The 23483-nt window shown below is 46.6% G+C and overlaps 1 protein-coding gene across 1 annotated transcript; it reads left to right on the top strand.

Annotated features, from left to right (window-relative positions):
- The first annotated feature begins 1595 nt into the window (after positions 1–1595).
- On the top strand, positions 1596–2432 carry LOC116418040 (uncharacterized protein F54H12.2-like). Its single transcript, XM_031933221.1, has one exon. It carries the CDS (start codon positions 1596–1598, stop codon positions 2430–2432), a length of 837 nt encoding a protein of 278 aa, XP_031789081.1.
- Positions 2433–23483: the final 21051 nt, after the last annotated feature.

The raw sequence follows: 23483 nt of genomic DNA, 5'->3' as shown, positions 1-23483 counted from the left end.
TGACGGACGTAGCGATACCTGCACAACCATAATATTTTTGCTCTACTCCGAGCTTCATTACGACGTGATCGTCAATATTTTTGGAGCTGCGAGGGCAAAATTTTTCTGTACTTTTTGCAATCGCGGCTACAGTAATATCGAGGATCACAAGTGTAGGCAGCTGTGTTCGCGCTGTTTCGTCTCGCCACCCTGTAGCGAGAACGAAGCTTTGCAAAAATGCGCATCGTGTAATCGCAATTTTTTCGGCGATGTATGTTTTCGCAACTATTCGGCTGAGGGATCGTACAAAACGAAGAACAAGCGGTTGTGCGATGTGCTGCAGATTTGCGGTACCTGCTGCAAAAGCGTGAACCGGCAGCGCGGTAAGCACGAGTGCGGCAAAAATTGGTGTCGACATTGCAAGTCGACACACGGCTATAATCAGCACTGTTTTATACAGCCGATAAAAAATGATGCTTCAGCGAAAAAGTATCTTTATGTTTTCTACGATCTGGAAACGATGCAAGAAGCATCGTATTGAGGCGATGGAAGCATAAAGATGCACGTCCCGAATGTCTGCGTTGCACAGCAAGTCTGCACGGATTGCATAAGTTCTACTGACGACATTTCAGTAGCAGAATGGTGTCCCTCGTGCGGAGTGCGCGAACATATATTTACCGAAGATCCCGTTGGTCAGCTGCTAGAGCTTGTAGTACGCGACAAAACGGACTTTGAAAATATAATATGCATCGCGCACAACGCACGAGGGTACGATGCACAATTCGTTTTACGCCGGCTTGTCGAACGTAAAATAAATTGCGCGCCAAGCATCATACTGAATGGTCAGAAAATACTGTGCATCCGGTATGGTCGCACAAAGTTCATCGATAGTCTCAGCTATTTTCAAATGAAGTTGGCCGCCTTGCCTGCTACATTCGGTTTAGGTGAGACTACGAAAAAAGGCTGTTTTCCACACCTTTTCAACACGTCGGCTAACGCCGAATATCGTGGCGCCATACCAGATGCGCACTATTATTCGCCCGACACTATGTCGACGAGCGAGCGCGAGCAGTTCTTGCGGTGGCACAGTGAGATGCGTGCAGCGAACGCAGTGTTTGATTTCCGCAAGGAAATCGTCGACTACTGTCGCATGGATGTGTCGATTCTGCGTAGGTGCATGGCTCGGAGGTTTATTTCGCAAAATTCTTCCGTACATCGCTTCCGGTGCCAGAGCTGTAGGCAAAGAGGCTGTGCGCACAGGCATCAACGTGTTGGACGACGTTGCAAACAACGGCTCGAATTTCAAGGAGGCGTTCAAATATCGTACTAAAGAGTCTGGACAAAAATTGAAGAGAAAAGCCGGTGAAAAGATAGCAGAAATGATGAAAGGTTCTGGTTATAAATCACGCGCAATGCATCGAAGGCGTCAGTTGAGAAAGACGCGTACATCGAGTACAATCGGCTCTAGCAAAAAACGCAAACAACATACGTCAGGACGGAAGAAGAGAGTCACGCGAAAAACGAAGAAGAGGCCTAAAAAGAGAAGTACTCAGCAGCAGAGTTTGAGAAGTGTTACGGATATTTTTGGTCCTAGGCGTATTTAGTTTGGGGTAAAAATGGCATTTTTACATTCTCACTCGACGGAATGCATGTCCAGCGAGCTGGATCTTTTCACGCTACCAGCCACTCAAACGTCAATTGAAAGCAGCAGCTTTCTGCATTATAAGCCTGTGTCGTCTCTTAGCGACGATGTCGACGCACCATTGGAATTCGTCGTGCCTGTAGGTAGCGAGCATTACTTTGATCTGGCTCACACTATGCTTCATGTTCAAGCTAAAATCGTACCCGCTGACGAGGCTACGGCAACGACCGAAGACCTTAAAGTCGGACCGATCAACAATTTCATGCATTCAATGTTCAATCAGATTGACGTTTTTTTCAATCAGAAAATTGTTTCGCCGCCTAATAACGCCTATCCTTACAGAGCGTACATCGAGACGCTTCTCAACTACGCTCCGGCTGCTAAAGAGTCACATCTTACAGCGAGTCTGTGGTACGACGACACGAGCGGCGGTTTCGATTCACCAGCTAATGCGGTGAGCACTGCCACAGCACCTATTACCGTGAACAAAGGGCTGGAAAATCGCAAATATTTTACACAGAATCGTCGATACTTTGACATGATTGGACATTTGCATCACGACCTCTTTAATCAGGATAATATGCTGATTAATGGCGTAGAAATGCGCGTACGTCTAGTGAGGAGTAAGGATGCTTTTTGTCTGATGGACGCGACAGCCGATGGAAAATTCAAACTCAGCATCAAAGAAGCTACACTCATAGTTCGCAGAGTAAAAATCAGTCCTGGAGTTTTACTGGCTCATGCGCAAGCGTTATCGAAAACCACGGCTAAATATCCCATAACGTGCTATCCACACCGACAGCTATTGTAACGAATCTCGACACGTCCGATCAGCCAGGATCACACTGGGTTGCCATCTTTATAGATAAAAATGGATACGGAATTTACTTTGACAGCTACGGAGTTGCACCAGTATCAAAGCATCATCTTGATCGACTCGGAAAAAACTGCACGCGATTCGACTGGAATAAAAAACAAGTGCAGAGCGTCGACTCTAAAGTATGTGGCGAACACTGCATTATGTTTCTGTATCATATGTGTAGCGGCGTTTCTCTGCGAAAATATCTACGTTTTTTTCATCAGATTTTGTCAAGAATGACGCATTAGCCGTTAAGTTTTATCGAAGGCTTATGAGAAGAATGCAAAATAAAACAATGCGTCATCGAGTCAACGCATTCCCACGTACGAGTTCTACAGGACGGGGTTACTGTAATCAGATCTGCACAGCCAAGACCGGATGTTTGTTATCTGAGTAGTTTATACAATCGTACTAGCTGTGACGGTTGCGTTAAACAATACAACTTTTAACGATATCAAACTTGTCTCGTGTTTCACTATGGAATGTAAATACTGTAACGGTCGTTTCTAGAAAGATCTGCGACTCGTTGACGCTCGCTCTTTGTCATCCCATTCTTTATAAAGGTGTCGTGGCTCAGTCGCCAGTCACCAGTCGTAAGAACACTCTCGTCAAGTAGACCTCGTGTGTAAAAAATCTTTGCAATGGATTCAACAGCAGCAGCAGCAGCAGCAGCAGCAGCAACCTCAGCGGCACCAAGTACCGAGTCTTGGAAAAATAAGCCGATCACCTGCAACTTGTTGTACTCGACGACGTACGCGCTCAACAAATCAAACTGCAAGCGTGCAACCATAGGCCTCGAGTATTACAGCGGTTACTACAGAGCAGTGTTAAAAATTTGTGCCAATGGATGTGACACTCGACTCACACAGCTGGGAAGTGATCAAAGATCAGATGGAGGCTATGGATGCCTATCTGAATCACTCCTTCACGTTCTACCAGGATTTTGGAAATCCTAGCAAGATCCTCCTTCCAAATCACGATGTCACATTCACAAATAGCTTCGGAGCAAGAGCGATCGGAATCGACGAGAGGCCAACACCAACATCACCACCTACAGCAGAAATGACAACCCACAACGCTCAGCAGTTCATCAACAGTGTCGGCGGCCATGACGAGGAAACACAACAGCATCCACCTGCACAGCCTGCGTGCAAGAAGCAGAAAAAGTACGAGAGTCCGCCCAGTGTAATTATACATCAACAAACGTTCGCTGGATTAAGACAGGTAAAAGAGTGCATCGATTTGCGTTTTAAACAGCTCGAGGAGCTTTCGGGATTAGTTAATCGCGGCGTGGACTCAATTTTAGATTATATAAAAGACGCTTTGAAAAGAGAAGAGGCTGAACTATGTCGTGAAATTCTGCAAAATGTAAAGTCGTTCAAACAATATTACGCCCTTCATAAATATAAAATCGACGAAATTGTTAAGACAAACTTGAATTTCGCCACTGTAAGCGTCGACGTTTTAGATGTAGTTTCAACGGAAATCTATGGAGGCTTTGGCATGCGTTTGGTATGCGTTTGGTATGCGTTTGGCTTAGCCAGAATCGCAAAAGATGTGTACGACGTTATGTTTCCGATATAATTTTTTTTTTTATTCATCTCCTATCATTAGTTTCTAAGCTGTAAATATTCTTTATTGTTCTACGCGCGCATACACACACACACACACACACACACGCGAGCGCATAAATATATCATGTATTCAATTTTTGCTGTTTTATTAAATAAATATAAGCTTGTATCAAACAAATTTTCTCTATTTTAATGTGTACAAATCCCATCAATAAACCCCAAAGCTGAAATTTAGAGTAGGCTTTGCGGCACCGTGTAGTAGGAAATCATACAGGTTACATATTATTACAGCGCAGAATGGATCAGAGCTGACGCAAGGGCAAAAAAAGCCAAACAGCAGGTATACGACAGGTAGACGGCGGCGGACGCGCGCGCGAGTATGGAGGGGAGGAGAGAGAAGCGGGTCCGGTACAGCAGCGGCGCGCCAGAACTCAGAGGCTACTATAGTGTAAAAGGAGAGGGGACGGGCTTGTATAGCGAGAGTCGAACACGCGCGTTCTCTCGAGCTCGGGGCCGGTATAGTGTAGACAGCGAAAGAGAGAGAGAGAGAGAGAGAGAGAGAGAGAGAGAGAGAGAGAGAGAGACGTCGCGTCAGAGCTCAGGGGCTACTATAGTGTAAAAGGAGAGGGGACGGGCTGGCATAGCGAGAGTCGCGCACGTGCGTTCTCGAGCTCGGGGCCGGTATGGAGTAGATAACGAAAGAGGGAGAGAGTCGCGCTCGGGTCTGCTTGGGTAAAAGGTTGATATCGTATGCGTGATATAGCTTTTGTTTAAAAATTATTTATAATTATTTATAAATAAACAAAAGTTACCCATCGATGACAGACTGTTTGTGACAGAGTAGCGGTCGTAAATCATGTTAATCTGATGGCATCGTATGCGTGATATAGCTTTTGTTAACTAATTATTTATAATTATTTATAAATAAACAAAGTAGTTCACCCATCGATGATACACTCTTACAGTAGCGGTCGTAAATCATGTTTATTCACCTTATCAGCTACTGCTGATATAAACATGGGCTTCCGTTTACAAATTATTTATAATTATTTATAAATAAACAAAGTATTGCACCCATCGATGACGCACTCATACAGTAGCGGTCGTAAATCATGTTTATTGACCTTATCAGCTACTGTTTATATAAACATGGTGTTTGTTTACATAAACACCTGGCGCCAGCGACGGGAGCGGTGACGTCAGTTAGGCCACGCCCCTGTCTCTCCATAGTGGCCCATATACTACTAAGAATTCTGATTTTTTAAAGCTTAAGGTGAAGTTCCATTTTATTAAGCTTTGAAACAGCGCCTCTAGGTGTCTCAAGTGATCTTTTTCACTTTTTGAGATGCATAAGAAGTCGTCTACAAAGTGCAATATAAAATGCCCAAGATTTTTAGTAACGTGAAAGAGACCACATAATAAAGCTGCACTGCTTATTTTAGTACCAAAAGGAACAACTTCGAATTCATATAGTTTCCCTTTGAACATGAATGCCGTGTATTTTTTGCTATCCTCACTAAGAGGTATTTGCCAGAAACTGGATGTTAAATCTAAACTATACATAACTTCGATTCCGAAGCACTGTTGCAAGAGTTCCTCGATGTTTTGAGGCGATTCTAGGTCATCCTCAAACATGTCGTTTACTTTACGTGCATCAAGACAGAAACGAATTGATCCATCATTTTTAAATACTGGTACGATCGGACTTATATAATTACTACTTGACCGACGTATGACCTTCCATTCTAATTCTATCTGTTCTCTGAGCTTACCCTTCATGTTTGTAGCTACCGGATACGGAGGAATAAAGAAAGGTTCAGGATTTTTTACTCGAATTTTGTATTCAAAGGACGCTAATCTACCTGGCTTTCCATAAAACACTTTACGATATTTTTGTAGTAAATTTTTGAGTTCATTGATCGTCTCTGGGCTTTTCGTTACACAGAATTTTAATTTTTCGTCGATTTCTTTATCGGAGAGATCGTAAGGATCGACTAATGAACTACGATCATTTTGTCGATACGTTAGTTCATTTATAAAGTTTGAACATCCGGCTTTATTTAGCACTGGTCCGTTTAGTGAGTGAGGATAAACACAATTGGTCAAGTCCTCGCTTGCTTCGATTACATTCAATGTTTGTGTTTGAGGGAACTTCCTTTGAAATTTTTTATTTTGAAAATTTGATTGTTGATTTGCAGATTTATGCGATTGATGATTACTAGGGAATTCTGTGTTTGTGTCTTCAGGATTTGATTTTTTCTTAAATAGAGACTGTCTTTGATTGTTACCGTTATCTTTAAAGGCCAATAATTCGAAAAATTTATCTTGTGGAACGTTCTAAAATTTGCGTATGATTCTAAATTACGAAGTGAATATTGTTTGATTTTATCAGATAAAGATAGTTGAATGGTTATTTATGAAGAGAAATATATTACATTGACAAGAATGCGCAAATTTTTAAAATACAGATTAATAGTTATATGTGAAATAAATTGGAGTCATCGGAACACAAGGTACCTGTTGGTTTTGCGGGACAAAGCAAATAATTACTACAACAATATTTGTATACATTGACTAGTACGGTCTGAAACGCCAATCTTCCTTTATTAATCCAAAATGATGTAAATAACGTCGTCAGTCAGGTAATCTGTGAATTCACGATACTGTCTAGGCCTCAAATACAATAACATATTATCTCCTGGGAAAACTAAGATTCGGACATGTAAGATTGATCACCGTGTACAATGAAACTTTGTCTCTACTCAGACATCAAGATACAAAAATAATTTCACATCGGATTAGTTTATTACAATTATCATAGTTGTAATCGATGGATATTAATGGACTTTAATTTATGATACAAGAAAGAGTTATATAATTAGTCAACCTAGTACAAGAATTTCTATTGAAATACTGGAATATACTTAGAATATTAGAGAGAATTTATCTTAAACGTGCTTGATTTTCCTTGCTTGTGACACACGCTCTAGAGATTACTCTCTAGCATGGCTTTCAAACAAGTCTGACAGGATAATCAAGCATGTAACCACAGAAAAAATTTATCTATGTTAGTTAGTTCGGAATAATTTGATTTCTTCTCATTTTTTTTCTTGTTTAATCGTGATTTATTAACAAGGATTGATTAAACACGAGTGCGACCATGGGATAACTAGCTGAGCTAGCCCAGCTAGATAGCGTAGAGCTATATTTTCACAACCCGTCGGTGGCGTATTAAATGGTTTGTTGCTGAAATCCTCCAATATAATTTGGACAGATTTCCCCGGATCATTCACTTGGAGATCCCCGGGTGCAGGAGTTAGTAAAATATAAAAGGTACAATACTACTTATTTCCTCAATACGACGTACTGCAATTGCTCTGGGGGTCTTCAGTAGTTGCTTCCTCTCGAACCCGCGAAGAAAATGTGTATGTTGATACGGGATCAAGAGTTCTCGGTGTAAGGTTTCGAATGATAATGGGACGAGAGGAAGCTTGATCGATCTCGGGTCTGCGAAGACACGCAGATAGAGAGTGGGATAGTTCGCGGAAACGAAAGTATAAGCCGCTGCGCGAGCGTCGCACCATCAGATCCCGCGCGTTTACTCGCGTCGATGAAGCGCGCCCGCGTGTGAGGCTTGGGTGGGATATCCCTGAAAATGCCATCTCCCAGACCCTAGGAGAAGGAGATGGAAAATAACCAGAGTTCCACTGCGGCCTGAATTTGGCCGTTGCACTTGAGAATTGATGTTCTGTGACTTTACGGTGAATCGAATAACCCAATCAAAATGGTTAGATATTTTTCGTACAAGCTCGGCTTCCGAGAAATTTCGTTCTAAGTCTTGTGCAAATCCCCACACATATGTAGCATATTCGAGATGGGAGTATTTTGAGTCAGGATTATATCTGTTGTATTCTACTTTTCTTGACCACTCGTCCTGAATATCTTCGTTCCAAAATCGGGCGGAGTATTGTGCAATGTCGAACCACGAGGATGCCGTGTTTTCTAATGTTTGGCTGATTATTATATTCATTTCGGAACCGTCCACGTTTAACACGTCTCGTTCCGATTGAAGTTCCTGGCGCAGGCGCGTGGGAGTATTTCTCCGCTCGGCTAGTGCGAGGAATAGCGGAGACGCCACTCGCTAGGCCGAGGCGGAGAGAAGAGTTGCGGCAGCCCGTAGCGGTCGAGGATCGACCTCCGCCCCGGAGAAATGAGAGATGGTTCACACCATCGACCACTTTAGCCGGCGGCGAGGCTTTCCCGATCGGGGCGCTCGCGGATGCGCGAAGAGATGACGAGACCTCGTCATTAAGTTCGCGACGGAGTTCGGTTGAGAGTGAGAGAGAGAATGCGCGTCGTAGGAGTGGAGCGAGCGATTTATTTATCGCGCGTACCGCTCGGATAGGGGAATTTCGCGCAAGCGGAATGACCTACGAGCAAGCCCGGGAGAAAGTTTTAGCAGAGGAACTCGAGCGCGAGAGAGAATACGCGTTCACTCAGACGCTCGAGGAGTTGAGAATGGAGCAGGAGGAAGAAGAGGTTCAGCAGCAGCATCAACGCAACTTACAGAAAGTGCGTGAAGCTGCCGTGAACGACGCTCGTCGCGTGGTCCAGGAGCAAGCTAGCTTCCAGAGAGAGAGGAAGAGCTGAGACAAGCAAGTCTCCGGCGGACTTGTCAGCGATCCTGCGAGCCGGTTAGGAGGAGAACAGAGGACCACGCTCGGCAGGACGCGACGCCTAGTAGAGAGCGTGGAGAGCCAATCAGAGGTCTCTCACGCGAGCGAAAGCCGTGTGAAGAGCACCCGACGGGGCGGACACCGACGAAGAGGAGAGAGAGAGGGCGTTCTCCGAGGCCAAAGCCCGAGGGAGAACATGAGCCTTTTGAGCAGCGATACTGAGTACGAGCATAGCTCGCATCATGCGTCGACTGGTAGAGTCTCGGTGCGAAGTCGTCGGTACGAAAGACCGGACAACGCACGAGAAATCACCAAAAAGCTCAAGGACTGGGGTTTCCAGTTTTCCGGCGAAGGCCGAAACGAGGACCCAGAAGAGTTTTTGGAGCGACTAAGTGAATGTCGAAGCGGAACTCGCTCAGCTGATGCCGACTGGCTGAACGTCTTGCCTTGCATTTTTCAAAGCGAGGCAAAATTCATTCATGGAGTGAATTTTGTCGGGAGTTTCGGCATCGCTACGTGACGGAGTATAACCGGGAGGATTTGATGGAGGACTTGCGGCGGAGGACGCAGCATCGGGGGGAAAAGACTACGACGTTTCTCGCTAAGTTCGAGTACATCGTGTCTCGATTCCACCGACCTCCGTCGAAAAGGGAGTTGTTGCAGATTGCGTATCGCAACATCCTTCCCAAGTATCGAAAGGCTATCGGTGATAAACTCATCGACAGCCTGGAAGATCTCGAGAGATACGGTAGGCGTTGGGAGAAGCAACGCGACCTTGACAGCCGATATGCACCGCCGCCGCCAGCCGAGAAAATGCACGTTCCCGGCGCGGCATACAGCGGCAGTGCTCAGAAGCCGAAGGTCGCTGCTGTACAGACGGTGGAGGTAGAGAAGGAGGAAGAGACAGACGCGACTCCGAGGAAGGGTAAGAAGTCGAAGGACAAGAAAGCCGCGACTTCAAAATCCTCCTCGGATTCGGAGAAAGTCGCTAGTGCAAGTGCGAGCACTGGCGCCGGGAACAAGCCGAAGCCTAGCAATAACAATGCTTCGCAAGGCCAGAACCCGAAAAACCAACAAAAAGGCGCAACAAAGCGCAAACAACCAACAAAGACGCACTGGAGAAAATCCAGCTGCGGGGGCGGCCTCGCCTATGAGACCGACGAATGTGAAGGACGGTGAGTTCCTCGGGGCATGCTTTACATGCAACCGAGTGGGACACCGTGCTTCGCAGTGCCCTGAAGTAGTTTGCTTTAAATGCAAAGAAAAGGGGCACACGTCGAGAAATTGTGAGAATGAGTATAAGCCGGGGAGAGTGGTTCAGCCAGCGCAACGGCTGAGCCGGAGCCGCAGAGGAAGGTGCAATGCCAGCTGTGTGGACTTGAGGGCTACACGGCTCGCTCGTGCCCCGAATGCCGCATCTTTACTGCGGCTATGGGAAACGTAAGCGAGCTTGCGTCCCCGAGTAACCAGCACCCTGAAAAGGGCAAGCTAGTGACTTTTGCTCAACCTCTCGAAGAACCCGAGGAAATCGTGACGAGCGACGAGGAGGAAGCTCGCCGGTTTCTCGAGTTGAGAAAGGTCGAAGAGAGAGTCACGCGGTTGTTGAGTGACGAGGACGAAAAGGGACGAAGAAGGTACTGTACTGCAGTCCGATCAGCTGATCGGGACTGCAGTTGGTTCGAGCCGTCGTGGGTGCACGAGCAGAGCGAGGGAAAGACGACAAAGGGGAGAGAGTGCCCCCTGAGTCAACCGACCCCGTTTTGTGCCCCTAACAGTAGAGCGAGTGAGTGTGGAGATGACGAGGAAGTAGTTGCAGCCACGAACGCCGAAAACAGAAATTTTCTGCCAGTACGCTTAGGCGGGCATGTGTACCAAGCACTGCTCGACCCTGGTGCAACGCTTTCGTTGATTAGTCCAGAAATTGCGGAGCGATTTCGGGATAGATTAACGAAAAGCACGACCAAGCTACGCATAGCCACCGGACACATTCATTCTGTCCTGGGAGAGCTTGCGAAATTCGATTGCGACGTGCGGCTGGGAAGAGGTCTATGGCGTGCGGGCGAAGGCGAGTGGCGACCCTTTGCTGAATTTTCCAGCAGAGAGGAAGCTACCGTCTATGCCGAGTGCGCCGGTTTGTCGACTATCTCTGAGGAGGAGCGAGAGGAGGTGGGAGAGTTGGTGGAGGAAATCCTCAAAAATCAAGACTCGTCGATAGGGTTCACGCATTTGACTGAACACCATATCGAGCTGGTAGATTTTACGCCGATTAGGCATAAGCCTCGGCGTGAATCTCCAGCGAAACAACGAGCCGCGGTTGAGGAGGTGGAAAGATTATTTCTTGAGGGAATAATCGAGAGGTCGGCAAGCGATTATACGAGCGCACCGGTCATGATTCGTAAGCCAGACGGAACATGGAGGTTTTGCGTCGATTATCGCGATTTGAATCGAGTGACAAAGATCGACCTGAAGCAGTCCTATTATCAAACAGCAGAGATTGGTAGATGCTTTGTTTGGGCCTGCGTGCGAGCCTAATGTGTTTGCCTACATCGATGACCTGGTAATCGCCACGGAGACTTTCGAAGAGCATTTAAAATGGCTCGAGTTTGTCCTGAAGCGACTCACGGGCGCGGGGCTAAAGGTAAACAGAGAGAAGTGTGAGTTCTGCTGCACTCAGATCAGGTGGCTGGGATTCTTGCTGGATAACGAAGGGCTACGCCCTGATCCCGAGAGGGTAGAGCCAGTGAGAAACTTCCCAGCGCCAAGAAACGTAAGACAGTTGCGACGCTGTGCCTCCCAACACAGGTGCGCAACACCTAACGCCTCGCATGCGCTAGGATTTTTCTTGTTTCGTGGGATTCGACGCCATCGTCACGTTTGGGAGAACGCTAGGGAGAGGGAAAAATAATCACACAATTGTTATCACTTTGTTGCACTTATATTTCGCCCAGCCCTTCCCTACAACGCGGTGGCAATGATGCCTCCCGCGCACAATGTAGCCACGCAGGGCTTATGTTGGCGCGCTCACGCACGAGCCGCACTCGTGCAGCAGACGGCAGGCCTCAGGCCCAGGTCCAGTCTGTTGACGGTTGGCTCTCTCTCTCTCTCTCTCTCTCTCTCTCGTCTCACTCACTCTTCTCTCTCTCACTCTCGCGCACGCTGGCTCGACGCCGCGCGTGGATGACGTCGAGGTGTGCGCCCGCACTGCACACCACTCTCTCGTCTCACTCACTCTTCTCTCTCACTCTCGCGCACGCTGGCTCGACGCCTCGCGTGGATGACGTCGAGATGTGCGCCCGCACCGCACACCACCCTCTCGTCTCACTAACTCTCTCTCTCACACACTCACAGCTTTCTCTCTCTCTCTCTCTCTCTCTCTCTCTCTCTCTCTCTTACTCGCTCTCTTCTCTCGGCTTCCGGTGGACGTCCGTCGGTGCTCCCGTCGTCGCCTCCGGGACTCCTCCCGGACCTGATAGCAGCTGGCGGCTTCGGCTCTCCCACGCCGATGTTGCTGGCTGCTCTGGTTCTCCAGATGATGGTGGCGGACTGGCTGGCCTCCTTCCTCTCCTCAGGATGGTCGCTGGCTTGTCCGGGCGTTGGCACTTCCTAGTACCAACGCGCTGCACCTGAAACACACGCGCACTCTCGCACACTCTTGGGAGACTCTCCCAATCTCCTCTAGTCGTCGACCTCGGGTCGACAAGCAGAGGAGGACGCACTAAACTCTCACAATCGTCGACGTGCTCCGTCGACAGTCGTGAGAGAACTCTCTGATTTCCCCGCTTGTTCTCGCGCTCACTCTCCTCTCGTGCTCGTCGGGCCCGCGCTTCTTGCTGGCTCCCGATTGGCTGCCAGTCCGCGCGGATAGCAAGCCGCGCATCGGCGCCCGCTGATTGGCTCGCGACAGGCGAAAGACCTATTAGCGCGCGCGCCGACGAGGCTCGCTCTCGCGCCAACGATGCTCACTTTCGCGTCGACGATGACGGTTAGCTAGCCCGTTCCCCGAACTTGAGGACAGGTCGGCGCCGACAACAACACGTCGACTCGCTTGTTTCTTCCGCGCACTCAGGGCTTGGCCGCATCGAACGAGATTCCTCGTCTCGACGCGGCTGCGACGTGCACAGTTGAGACGATTTCTGGGCATGATGGGCTGGTACTCGCGCTTTATCGAGCACGAGTCAGAGCTCAAAGTCCCGCTCGTCCGACTGCTACGTAAAGATCAGAAGTGGGAGTGGAAAACGGAGCAGCAGGAGGCTTTCGAAGCTCTGCGGCACGCGCTCACTGTAGCCCCTGTACTTGCTCGGCCTGATTTCACGAGGCCGTTCAGTGCGATGCCAGTGGCGCGGCTATTGGCGCCGTCCTGACTCAAGACCATGACGATGGCGAGCACCCGATAGTGTATATCAGCCGAGTGCTGACGGCCGCAGAGAAAAATTATACGACGACAGAGAAGGAGTGTTTGATCCTCGAAATAGTAAATCCTGGTGCATGCTAGGCACTAGGTGTTGCGCATCCTGTGCTGGGAGGCACAGCGTCGCAGCTGTTGCTGTGCCACGCGTACGCCAGTGTGCGTACGTGACAATATATATATATATATATATATATATATATATATATATATATATTGTCACGTACGCACACTGGCGTACGCGTGGCACAGCAACAGCTGCGACGCTGTGCCTCGTTATAATATATATATATATATATATATATATTATAACGAGTTGACGTTCGTACTCTCGTTGTGTCTCTCTCCTCACCATTTATTTGTAATACATTATATATATTACTATTGTCACTCTCGTTATGTACAGCTACACAGCAGGTAAGTGAGAGAGCCGCGGCGAGAGCATGGCATAGAGAGCAGCGCGAGCATGTATGTGTGTGTCGCGCTTCCTAGCGGGCCGAAGGGCCAACACAAACATGTGTGTGAGAGAACGCGCGAGAGAGCGCCGCGCGGCAATTAGCAGTCGCCCGTCATACCGATTAGACGTCTTCACTTTCACCGCGATTCTTTGACTCTTTGTTTCGATTATCGACAGTTTTCTTTTGTGAATCTTGCGTGCGTGCGTATATCGTGCCTTCCTCGTGACCGGTACCATAGAAGATTCCTGTACGTGCATCTTTTGCCCATTGCTGCGTAGCGTGCTGATTATACCGCCGCCGCCTTTGTTTATTGACGGATATCTATAGTCCCGAGGAGGCCACGAGGCATATTTGCAACCGAATAACCGCAAGTGTGATTGTAAGTACTAGTTCCGTATATTGCTTCTCTCTCATTGCTATCGATGCTTCGCCCTGTCTCTCTCTCGCTTACGCTGCAACACTGTCAACTATCAGTTAATATACTTTGTTTTGCTCTTTACTCTTTGTTCTCTTTTATTTGCGCCTGACTCTACCTTTTCCCTGACGTGCTTGTGCGACTCAATCCGCGTTCCATCGTTATCGGAGCCGCGTAGCAGACCCACGACGCTCTCCGCGGGCCATCGTCTCCAAGGACGACTCTTACACGGCAAATACTGTCTACCGGGTTAGGCTTCGTGCAGCCTACAAGAAGCCCGCTTCGAGCAGATATAATTTCTCCCTTACATACATAACTATTATAACGAGTGAGCAATCACACCGTTATATTTGGCGCCCAACGTGGGGCGTTTTTGTTTAAATAATTATTCATATGATCTTATTGTAACGCGGCGTGGCTTTCAAATTCGGGAGAATTCGATTGAGCGCGAGTGTTTTGTTTACGTTCAGTCATACAAGCACGCGACAAAGCGCCGAGCGGCGAGCTCGTAGTCCAAGCGTGCTGATACCCGTCAGAGTCAGGCTGCGCCAGATGTAAACAAAGTAACTGCTTCTAAGCACACTGAAATTTTACCACTGAGTCCGATTTTAAAATTTTGTGAGAACAAATATTCGTGTATATTATATTATACACATTTACAAACCGCGTGTGGCACTGCTAATTCACTGCGCACTATATATAATATTTTCGCGATTCTTTTTCTGTTTGTATTATTATTTATTGTTGTTGCGTATTATTATTGAAAATCGATTAATTTATTATTATTTTCTTTCGATTGTATTTCCCTTCTCTTGTATTCGACCGATTTATTGGGCGTGTGTATATTCGACAAACGTAGTTTTTTTGTCCTGAACCTTTATTGTAATTACATAAATTAATCTTCTCTTGGAAATTATACTTTAATTTTGATTACGTATAAATTGTTTATTAAACGGCAAAATGGCATCGAACTGGACGTTGGAAGATTTAACTATTTTCAAAGAAAACGTAAATACGCAGATCCGCGATTGGATTCAAAATTTGTCGAGTATAGACATAAATGTTGCGTTGAGTAAGCTAGAGTTACATACAAATGGAACGTTTTTCGAACGCGCTAATAGGCTCTATAGAAGACTAGATGGCAATTATTCTGCCGAAGATTTTATCGAAACACAAGCTTTCAATCAAGATGAAGATCAAGCTACTATAGAGGCGAGACGCGACGATTTGTGCCGCACATTTATGCTTTCGGATGCCTTTCCGGAGGAAATACGCAAAAATCTTATAACAGCTTTGACAATAGAGGGTGAATTAGCATCAGGCTCCGAAGCAAGTCAGATGGTTGACCACGAGCACGACGACATGTCTTTGACCATGACAGTCGACACTGTACCACATGGTAGACGGGAAAATCGGCAAATTACGAATATGCCTATAGATTTTTCACTCCCTTGTTTAACAAGTATAACCTCTACGTCCTCGGTAACGGCAGTAACAACGAGCGTGAGTTACAGCTCGAACACAAATTCCAATGGGCCAGCGCCAACATATACACACACGTCACACCATACTATAGTAAATAGTACAACATATCCGTCCTCGGCTGGAAATCCAAGGCTCCTCGTACGCATGGCATTGCCAGACGGAAGCGTACAATATATACAGGCCGCTGTAGCTGAAGAATTACAAAAAGCTTGGACAGCAAAAATCCAACTACAACAAGAGACGGAGTATTTAAGAAATCAACTCGCTTCGCAAGCAGTAGAAATAAAAGAATTTTCGACACTGAAGTCATTCTACGACGAGCAGATTAGACAACTAAACGAAGTCGTAAATAGGCTTAGCATAGACAAATCGAGATTAGAAAATTTAAATAAAGAATTGGAAGCGCAGTTAAATAAATTAAAATCAAACGCACAACGACAAACATTAGAAAATGAATTACGCAGTAACCGCGCAGAAAAAACTGTTCAATTCCAGGACACGTTTGATCTAAATTATTATGATTTATCGGGTCAACAAGGTAGTTCAACTAGGTTGCCTACAGCACCTAAGGTCCCCCGCACATTTGCACAACATATTGTTTCAAGTGCCGGCGCAGCTTTTGCCCCTTCCTGCGGCCCTTTAGGATACTCAGCTTGGCAGACACCGCCAGCCCATTCGTTGCATGCTGCCATCCCTGGCCAGCCAGTAAGCTCGATCTGGGGTGGGGGGATTAGGCCGAACGCGACTCCGAATTCGCTCTCGCTTACAAGCCCTCAAGCAGCACACCAGGCGGCCGGAACACTACCGAATAGTACACTTTACTCCGACATCTTTCGTCCTAAAATTCGTAACTTAGGGAAAACTGTGCGGGAATGGAAAATTAAATTCTCGGGTGATAAGGGAATTAGCATAGAAGAATTTCTGGAGCAAGTAGAAGAAAATCGACGGTTAGATAGTGTCTCTGACGAAGAATTACTCAACTCCATGACCCCGATGTTTGAGAAGCCTGCACTCTTCTGGTATCGTACGTTACGACCTTCATGGAATACATATCTAGACTTCAAGCAAGCAGCTTTGAACACGTACAGCAAGACTAGACGTAACAAAAGGAGTCTAATGGTGGAAGCTCATCTACGCACACAGGGTGCGGACGAGTCAGTGAGAGATTACATTGTATCTCTGCTTACAATCCTTAGTCGATTCGATCAACCGTGGGACACTCAAGATCAAGTTAATTTAGTGATCGATAACATGCTTCCCAAGCTTAAGAAGAAGATGAAAATTTATAAAGGAAAACTAACGAACATTCAGGAACTTCTAGAAAAAGCTCAAGAAGCGGAGGACGATGAAGACGGCCAGTGGCGACCGCCTCCTGCAGCTGAACAGAGCATGTTGCCGGAGACTGCCTACAAACCTTCGGCTAAGGCCAATAAAGGCAAGCCCCCAAGTATCGCTTCGATGGATAGTAAAGCGTCTACACTATCCGAGTCTGATCTTGAGAAACAGTTCGAGAAGTTTTTCCAGAAGAAATCTAAGGAATTTGCTTCTTCTTTCCAGTCACCAACGGCTTCTGGATTGAATACGTCCAGAGATAAAGCTACCGCAGCAGGAACCGATTCGCCGTCAAAATCCACAGAATCCCAGCGAGAATCTTCCCGCGGTGGCGGAAGAGGCCGCGGCAGTAATCGCAGTAGGAGTGGCAGACAGGGCAGTAATCGTGTAATTACCCCTAAATCCGATAAGAATGCGGGTAAAGAAGCAGGTCCCGATGGCGATAAAGCCCTCTGCTGGAACTGCAGTTGGCCTGGTTATACCAAGCTTACCTGTCCAGAGTGTTCACAAGGACAGGCAAAAAACGAATCCAGGAGCGAGTAGATAAGGTCCCTACCGCTCCACAGCATCCAGAGACCTTCAACACCGATGGCGTTACAGGAGTAGCGCAGACACCTCACAACGCGGCGAGTAACTCACCGCTAGCAGCGAGTAGCTCGACCGACGTGGAGTCGCCCTGCTACGGAGGTACTGTTGCCAGCGCCTTGGTAGAGAAGTTTCCGAGATGGTGGCTTACCGTAGAAGTAGGCCAATACAAATTTAGAGGACTCTACGACACTGGAGCTTCGCGCAACGTCCTTGGCCCCATAGGCTTATCGATCGCCGCAAGTTTAAATAGGCGCGTAAAACCATATGTTGGCCCTGGCGCTAGAGCCGTTGATGGTCATTATATCCCTATAGTCGGTAGCGTTAAACTGCCCTTTTCTATGGGTGGAGTCACACGATTCGTTGATGTTCTAATTTTAAACGAAGTCGACACCGAGTGCACTTTAGGCGCAGACTTCGTTCGTGCTTTTTCGGCAATGCTGGATCCAGTAACCAATACGCTTAAGCTCAAAGGCACTGACACCGAGGTACCCGCAGTACTCTCGTCGATGCGCGCTGAAGAGCTTATGTCTCTAGCTTCGCTAGGCATTGAATTAGTCACCGAAGAGCAACGTGCAGAGATCACGAAGTTGATGAACGAATTGCTACCCGAAGCCTCCTGTGAAAAGTTAGGCTGCACGGGATGGATTCAGCATGATATTGACGTCGGCAGTGCCCGCCCAATCAAACAGCGTTATTACCCTGTTTCGAAAATTATAGAGGACGAGATGCATGCGCAAGTTCATAAATGGCTCCAGGCCGGAATTATTAGAAGATCCACCAGTCAATGGTCCAGTCCAGTTGTATTAGTACGTAAATCTGATGGTACATATCGCTTTTGTATAGATTACCGAAAAGTCAATGCCGTTTCGAAAGTAGCTGCATATCCGCTCCCGTATATGGACGTGATTTTGCGCAAGCTACGACACGCTAAGTATATAAGCGCGCTTGACTGCTCTGGAGCATTTTTGCAAATTCCTCTTACAGAGCGATCCATACCAATTTCAGCTTTTACTGTACCCGGACTTGGTTTATTCGAATTCGTTCGCATGCCGTATGGCTTGGCGGGAGGTCCTGCAACCTTTCAGATGTTAGCAGATAAATTGATCACGCCTGAAATGGAACCGCATGCTTTTGCATACTTAGACGATCTTATTATTGCAACCGAGACTTTTGAAGATCACGTCAAGTGGCTGGCTTTCATCATGAAAAGAATAAAAGAAGCTGGTTTGACAATCAACCATAAAAAGTCGAAACTTTGTATGAACGAGGTACGTTACCTCGGTGTATTAGTCAACAAGGACGGTTGCCGTCCCGATCCCGAACGAGTTCAACCAATTATAGAATACCCGGCGCCCAGGAATATTAAGCAGCTCCGCCGATTCCTTGGTATGGCCTCGTGGTATCGAAAATTTTTGAATGATTACGCCACTTTGTGTGAACCGCTCACTGCGCTTACCCGTAAAGATGTCAAATATGAATGGAACGATGAGCAGCAAACAGCCTTCGAGCAAGTCAAAGCACTTATTGCTACGGCTCCTGTTCTCGCTAGACCAGATTTTAATGCTCCATTCATAATAGAGTGTGACGCCAGTGACACTGGACTTGGTAGCGTACTGTTGCAGCGCAGGGACGGCGAAGACCGTGTACTCTGTTTTGCAAGTCGCATTTTGAGTACTACAGAGCGTAAGCTATCGGTGACCGAAAGAGAATGCCTTAGTGTAATTTGGTCAATAGAAAAATTCAGACCGTACGTGGAAGGTTATCATTTCACCGTCGTGACAGATCACCATAGTCTACTTTGGCTTCAAAATTTACGTCATCCAAATGGAAAATTAGGACGTTGGTCTCTTCGTCTCCAAGCATACGATTTCACGATCGTACATCGTAAAGGAAAAGATAATGTGGTGCCTGACGCACTCTCCCGTATGCATGAGACCGAAGAAGAAGAAATTGCTGCTTTAGCATCTCTCACGATCGATGAGTCGATCAAAGACCCTTGGTATTTGAAAAAGGCCAAACAAGTGGTCGATGATCCTACTGCACACCCGTATTGGAAAATTGTGGGTGGAAAACTCTATCATTATAAACCTGATCCAGTTGTAGATGATTTACTCGGACAGGATGAGGATGCTTGGAAGCTTGTAGTACCAAGAGGACAGCGTGAGCAAGTCCTAAGCGAGTGTCATAATGAGCCAGTCTCCGGACACCTCGGTAGATTCAAGACTCTTCAACGAGTCACACTCCGGTACTACTGGCCTAGTCTATATAAAGACACTGCTCACTTCGTTAAACACTGTCAGATTTGTCAGCAGGTAAAAGTTGAACAGTTAGCGCCGGCAGGCCTTATGGGTAAACATATGGTTACCCGTCCTTGGGAAATTGTGGCTGGAGACACTATGGGCCCTTTTCCTAGGTCAACTCAGGGACATGAATATCTGCTCATCTTCATAGATATATTCACGAGATGGATCGAATGTATCCCTATTAGAAAGGCCAACGCGAAGACTATTAAGCGCGAACTTAACGAGAGAGTTTTTCTTAGATTCGGAACTCCCGAAAGGTTTTTATCTGATAACGGTACACCTTTCAAGAATAAGCTGGTCGACAATTTCTTAGAATCCCATGGAGTTTATCATGGCACTTGTGCACCGTATTCGCCTAAGTCGAACCCGACCGAGCGAGTGAACCGCACAATAAAAACAATGATTGCTGCGTTTATTGAAACCAAGCATACTACTTGGGATGCGCACATTGCCGAATTTGCCTTTGCCTATAATACGGCCATCCATGAAGCTACTCGATCCAGCCCCGCTTTTCTAAATTATGGAAGAAACCCAGAGCCGCCTCATACAACTCGTAGAGAGGAAGAACAATCCGCGAGGCAGAATCTCGAACGAGCTACTCAGAATGATTGGCATGCTCGTATGGAAAAGTTGGATAATTTCCGAGCTAATGCTCTCGAAAACTCAATGGCCGCTCAGAACAGGCAGGAAAAATATTACAATGCAAAGCATCGCGACATCAGTTATGAAATTGGCGACAAAGTGTGGGCCAAAAATCGCGTACTTTCTTCTGCAGCCCAAGCAATTGCTGCGAAGCTAAGTCCCAAGTATGCGGGACCGTTTATTGTCACCGCTCGTCTTGGCATGAATTCTTATCAACTCGAAAACGATAAAGGGATCGACGTCGGTAAAGTCGCCGTTTGCGATCTAAAACCATGCAACGATGAAGAGCAATTTCCAGATCAAACGCAAGAGGCAAATGATAAAGAATCAGGGTCGGAGGCGGAGAAATCACAGCAACTTGAAGATTCAATGCCGTTAGCCTCGCCTAAAGGTGATGTGCACAATACTACGGCGCAGTCCCAACATACGAACAAATTATTAGATGATCAAATTGTAAGTGCTGCCCCGCAATTGCCCGAAGCCAAAAAGAAGAGAGGTAGGCCCCCCGGCAGTAAGAAGAAAACTGTAAAAACGCGAGATATTTCGCCTAGGCGCCTACGCCCCAGAGGCAATCGTAATTAGCCGAACCACTAGGCCCTAGAGGCCCTGGCCCGGTTGCCCTACAATACAAGGACGCTGTAGTACCCTGCGACAAGATGGCTGGGCCACGCATAGACTTGAGGTATCGCAGACACTGCGACGTCTGCTGTCTCACGGGGGTATCCAGAACCAAGAACTGCCCCAACTACTTCTTACATCCAAGGTTCATCAGCGGCAAATTCAAGAAGTACGAGTACTGAAGAGCTCCAGTTCACAATTTTTTTTTTATATGCTTCGAAGCGCCAAGTCAATAATCACTTTAGTTTATTTTGTTAACCTACAAGCGTTTCTCTTTTTCCCTTCTTCCCTTTCTCTATTAGGCACTGACGCCCCCTTTCATTTAAATACATAGTTACCATTATTGTAAGAGAGAGAGAGCCTCGGCATTGATATTTTTTTTGTACTTTTCTATAATAAATTCACTTATTTCTCAATTTTGAACCATATTACTTGTTCGAGAGAGAACAATATTCTCGAGCTGGTACCTTCTTGCTACCAGCGTCTGGGGGTGGGGGATATAACGAGTTGACGTTCGTACTCTCGTTGTGTCTCTCTCCTCACCATTTATTTGTAATACATTATATATATTACTATTGTCACTCTCGTTATGTACAGCTACACAGCAGGTAAGTGAGAGAGCCGCGGCGAGAGCATGGCATAGAGAGCAGCGCGAGCATGTATGTGTGTGTGTCGCGCTTCCTAGCGGGCCGAAGGGCCAACACAAACATGTGTGTGAGAGAACGCGCGAGAGAGCGCCGCGCGGCAATTAGCAGTCGCCCGTCATACCGATTAGACGTCTTCACTTTCACCGCGATTCTTTGACTCTTTGTTTCGATTATCGACAGTTTTCTTTTGTGAATCTTGCGTGCGTGCGTATATCGTGCCTTCCTCGTGACCGGTACCATAGAAGATTCCTGTACGTGCATCTTTTGCCCATTGCTGCGTAGCGTGCTGATTATACCGCCGCCGCCTTTGTTTATTGACGGATATCTATAGTCCCGAGGAGGCCACGAGGCATATTTGCAACCGAATAACCGCAAGTGTGATTGTAAGTACTAGTTCCGTATATTGCTTCTCTCTCATTGCTATCGATGCTTCGCCCTGTCTCTCTCTCGCTTACGCTGCAACACTGTCAACTATCAGTTAATATACTTTGTTTTGCTCTTTACTCTTTGTTCTCTTTTATTTGCGCCTGACTCTACCTTTTCCCTGACGTGCTTGTGCGACTCAATCCGCGTTCCATCGTTATCGGAGCCGCGTAGCAGACCCACGACGCTCTCCGCGGGCCATCGTCTCCAAGGACGACTCTTACACGGCAAATACTGTCTACCGGGTTAGGCTTCGTGCAGCCTACAAGAAGCCCGCTTCGAGCAGATATAATTTCTCCCTTACATACATAACTATTATAACGAGTGAGCAATCACACCGTTATAATATATATTGTCACATAAAAAGCGCAACATCACTATATATATATATATCTACCTATATTATATAGACGTTTTGGACATACTCCCCCCGCAGCCCCCCCGCAGCCCCCGCGCACAGCCCCCCCGCAAAATAAGGGAAAATTCTTCCATTTTTCATGTGATTTGAATAATCTGAAAAGCCCCCCCGCAGCCCCCCCGCGGTCCCCCCGCGGCCCCCCCACCAGGCCCCCCCCGCAGCCCCCCCGCAGCCCCCCGCACATTTTAGCAGCTTTTTCTTAAATATAATTTACTACTATAAAGAAAAACAAACCACCGTTAAAATATATCAGGTATAGTACTGCATTAAGATGTTGTATCAGCCTCGGGAAAATTCCACATTCTTCGTAGTAACTCTTCCAAGCCCCCATTACAAGCTCATAGCATAGTAGTATCTAAATTATATATAAGAGTAGAGATAAACCAATAGAGAGATAACTTAATAGTATATTATCACACTGTTGTGGGATCTGCTTTTCTACCTTTCTCGAGGCTTTCGCACGAGCACTGCGAGTGAGAAAATCGAGCAAGGTAGAAAAACACCTCCCACAACAGTATCATACGATTTGTAATTCGAAATTGCGTAGCCTGCAAATAATGGCTCTGTAGCGTCTCTTGCGAGGGATTCTTCGCTCAAACGTCGCGTGTTTACGCTGTCTTCTGCGATCGAGAGTGGAATAAAAGAGCAAAAAGAAAAATATGAAAAAAAAAATTATGTACATTTAGCATGAGCGGCCCAGGTGCAGACTCAAAAATTAAAGGCATAGTCTTTGGCAAGATATAAACGCATCGTCGCAATCGATACCCAACTACCGGTTAGTCCTATCATCCTCGATCTTTTTCCGAGAATATAACCATTAACGACTACAGCGAAGATCGTATCTCTCTCGCAAAAGCGCGAGATTTTATTATTCGAGCTCAGCAATCGCAGATGTATATAGATATACGGATAAGGTATTCTAGAAGTACGTGAAAATCAAAGTTTTTATATTCGTCTCGTTTCGAAAGGATGATCACGGTCGTTGCGGTGTAAGAATTTTTTGCCTCGTAAAAATTCAT

Source organism: Nasonia vitripennis (genome assembly GCF_009193385.2).
Source record: "Nasonia vitripennis strain AsymCx chromosome PSR unlocalized genomic scaffold, Nvit_psr_1.1 chrPSR_random0070, whole genome shotgun sequence".
In the NCBI taxonomy this organism is placed as follows: Eukaryota; Metazoa; Arthropoda; class Insecta; order Hymenoptera; family Pteromalidae; genus Nasonia; species Nasonia vitripennis.
The sequence above is the reverse complement of the archived record's forward strand: the minus strand, read 5'-3'. Positions and strand labels throughout refer to the sequence as shown.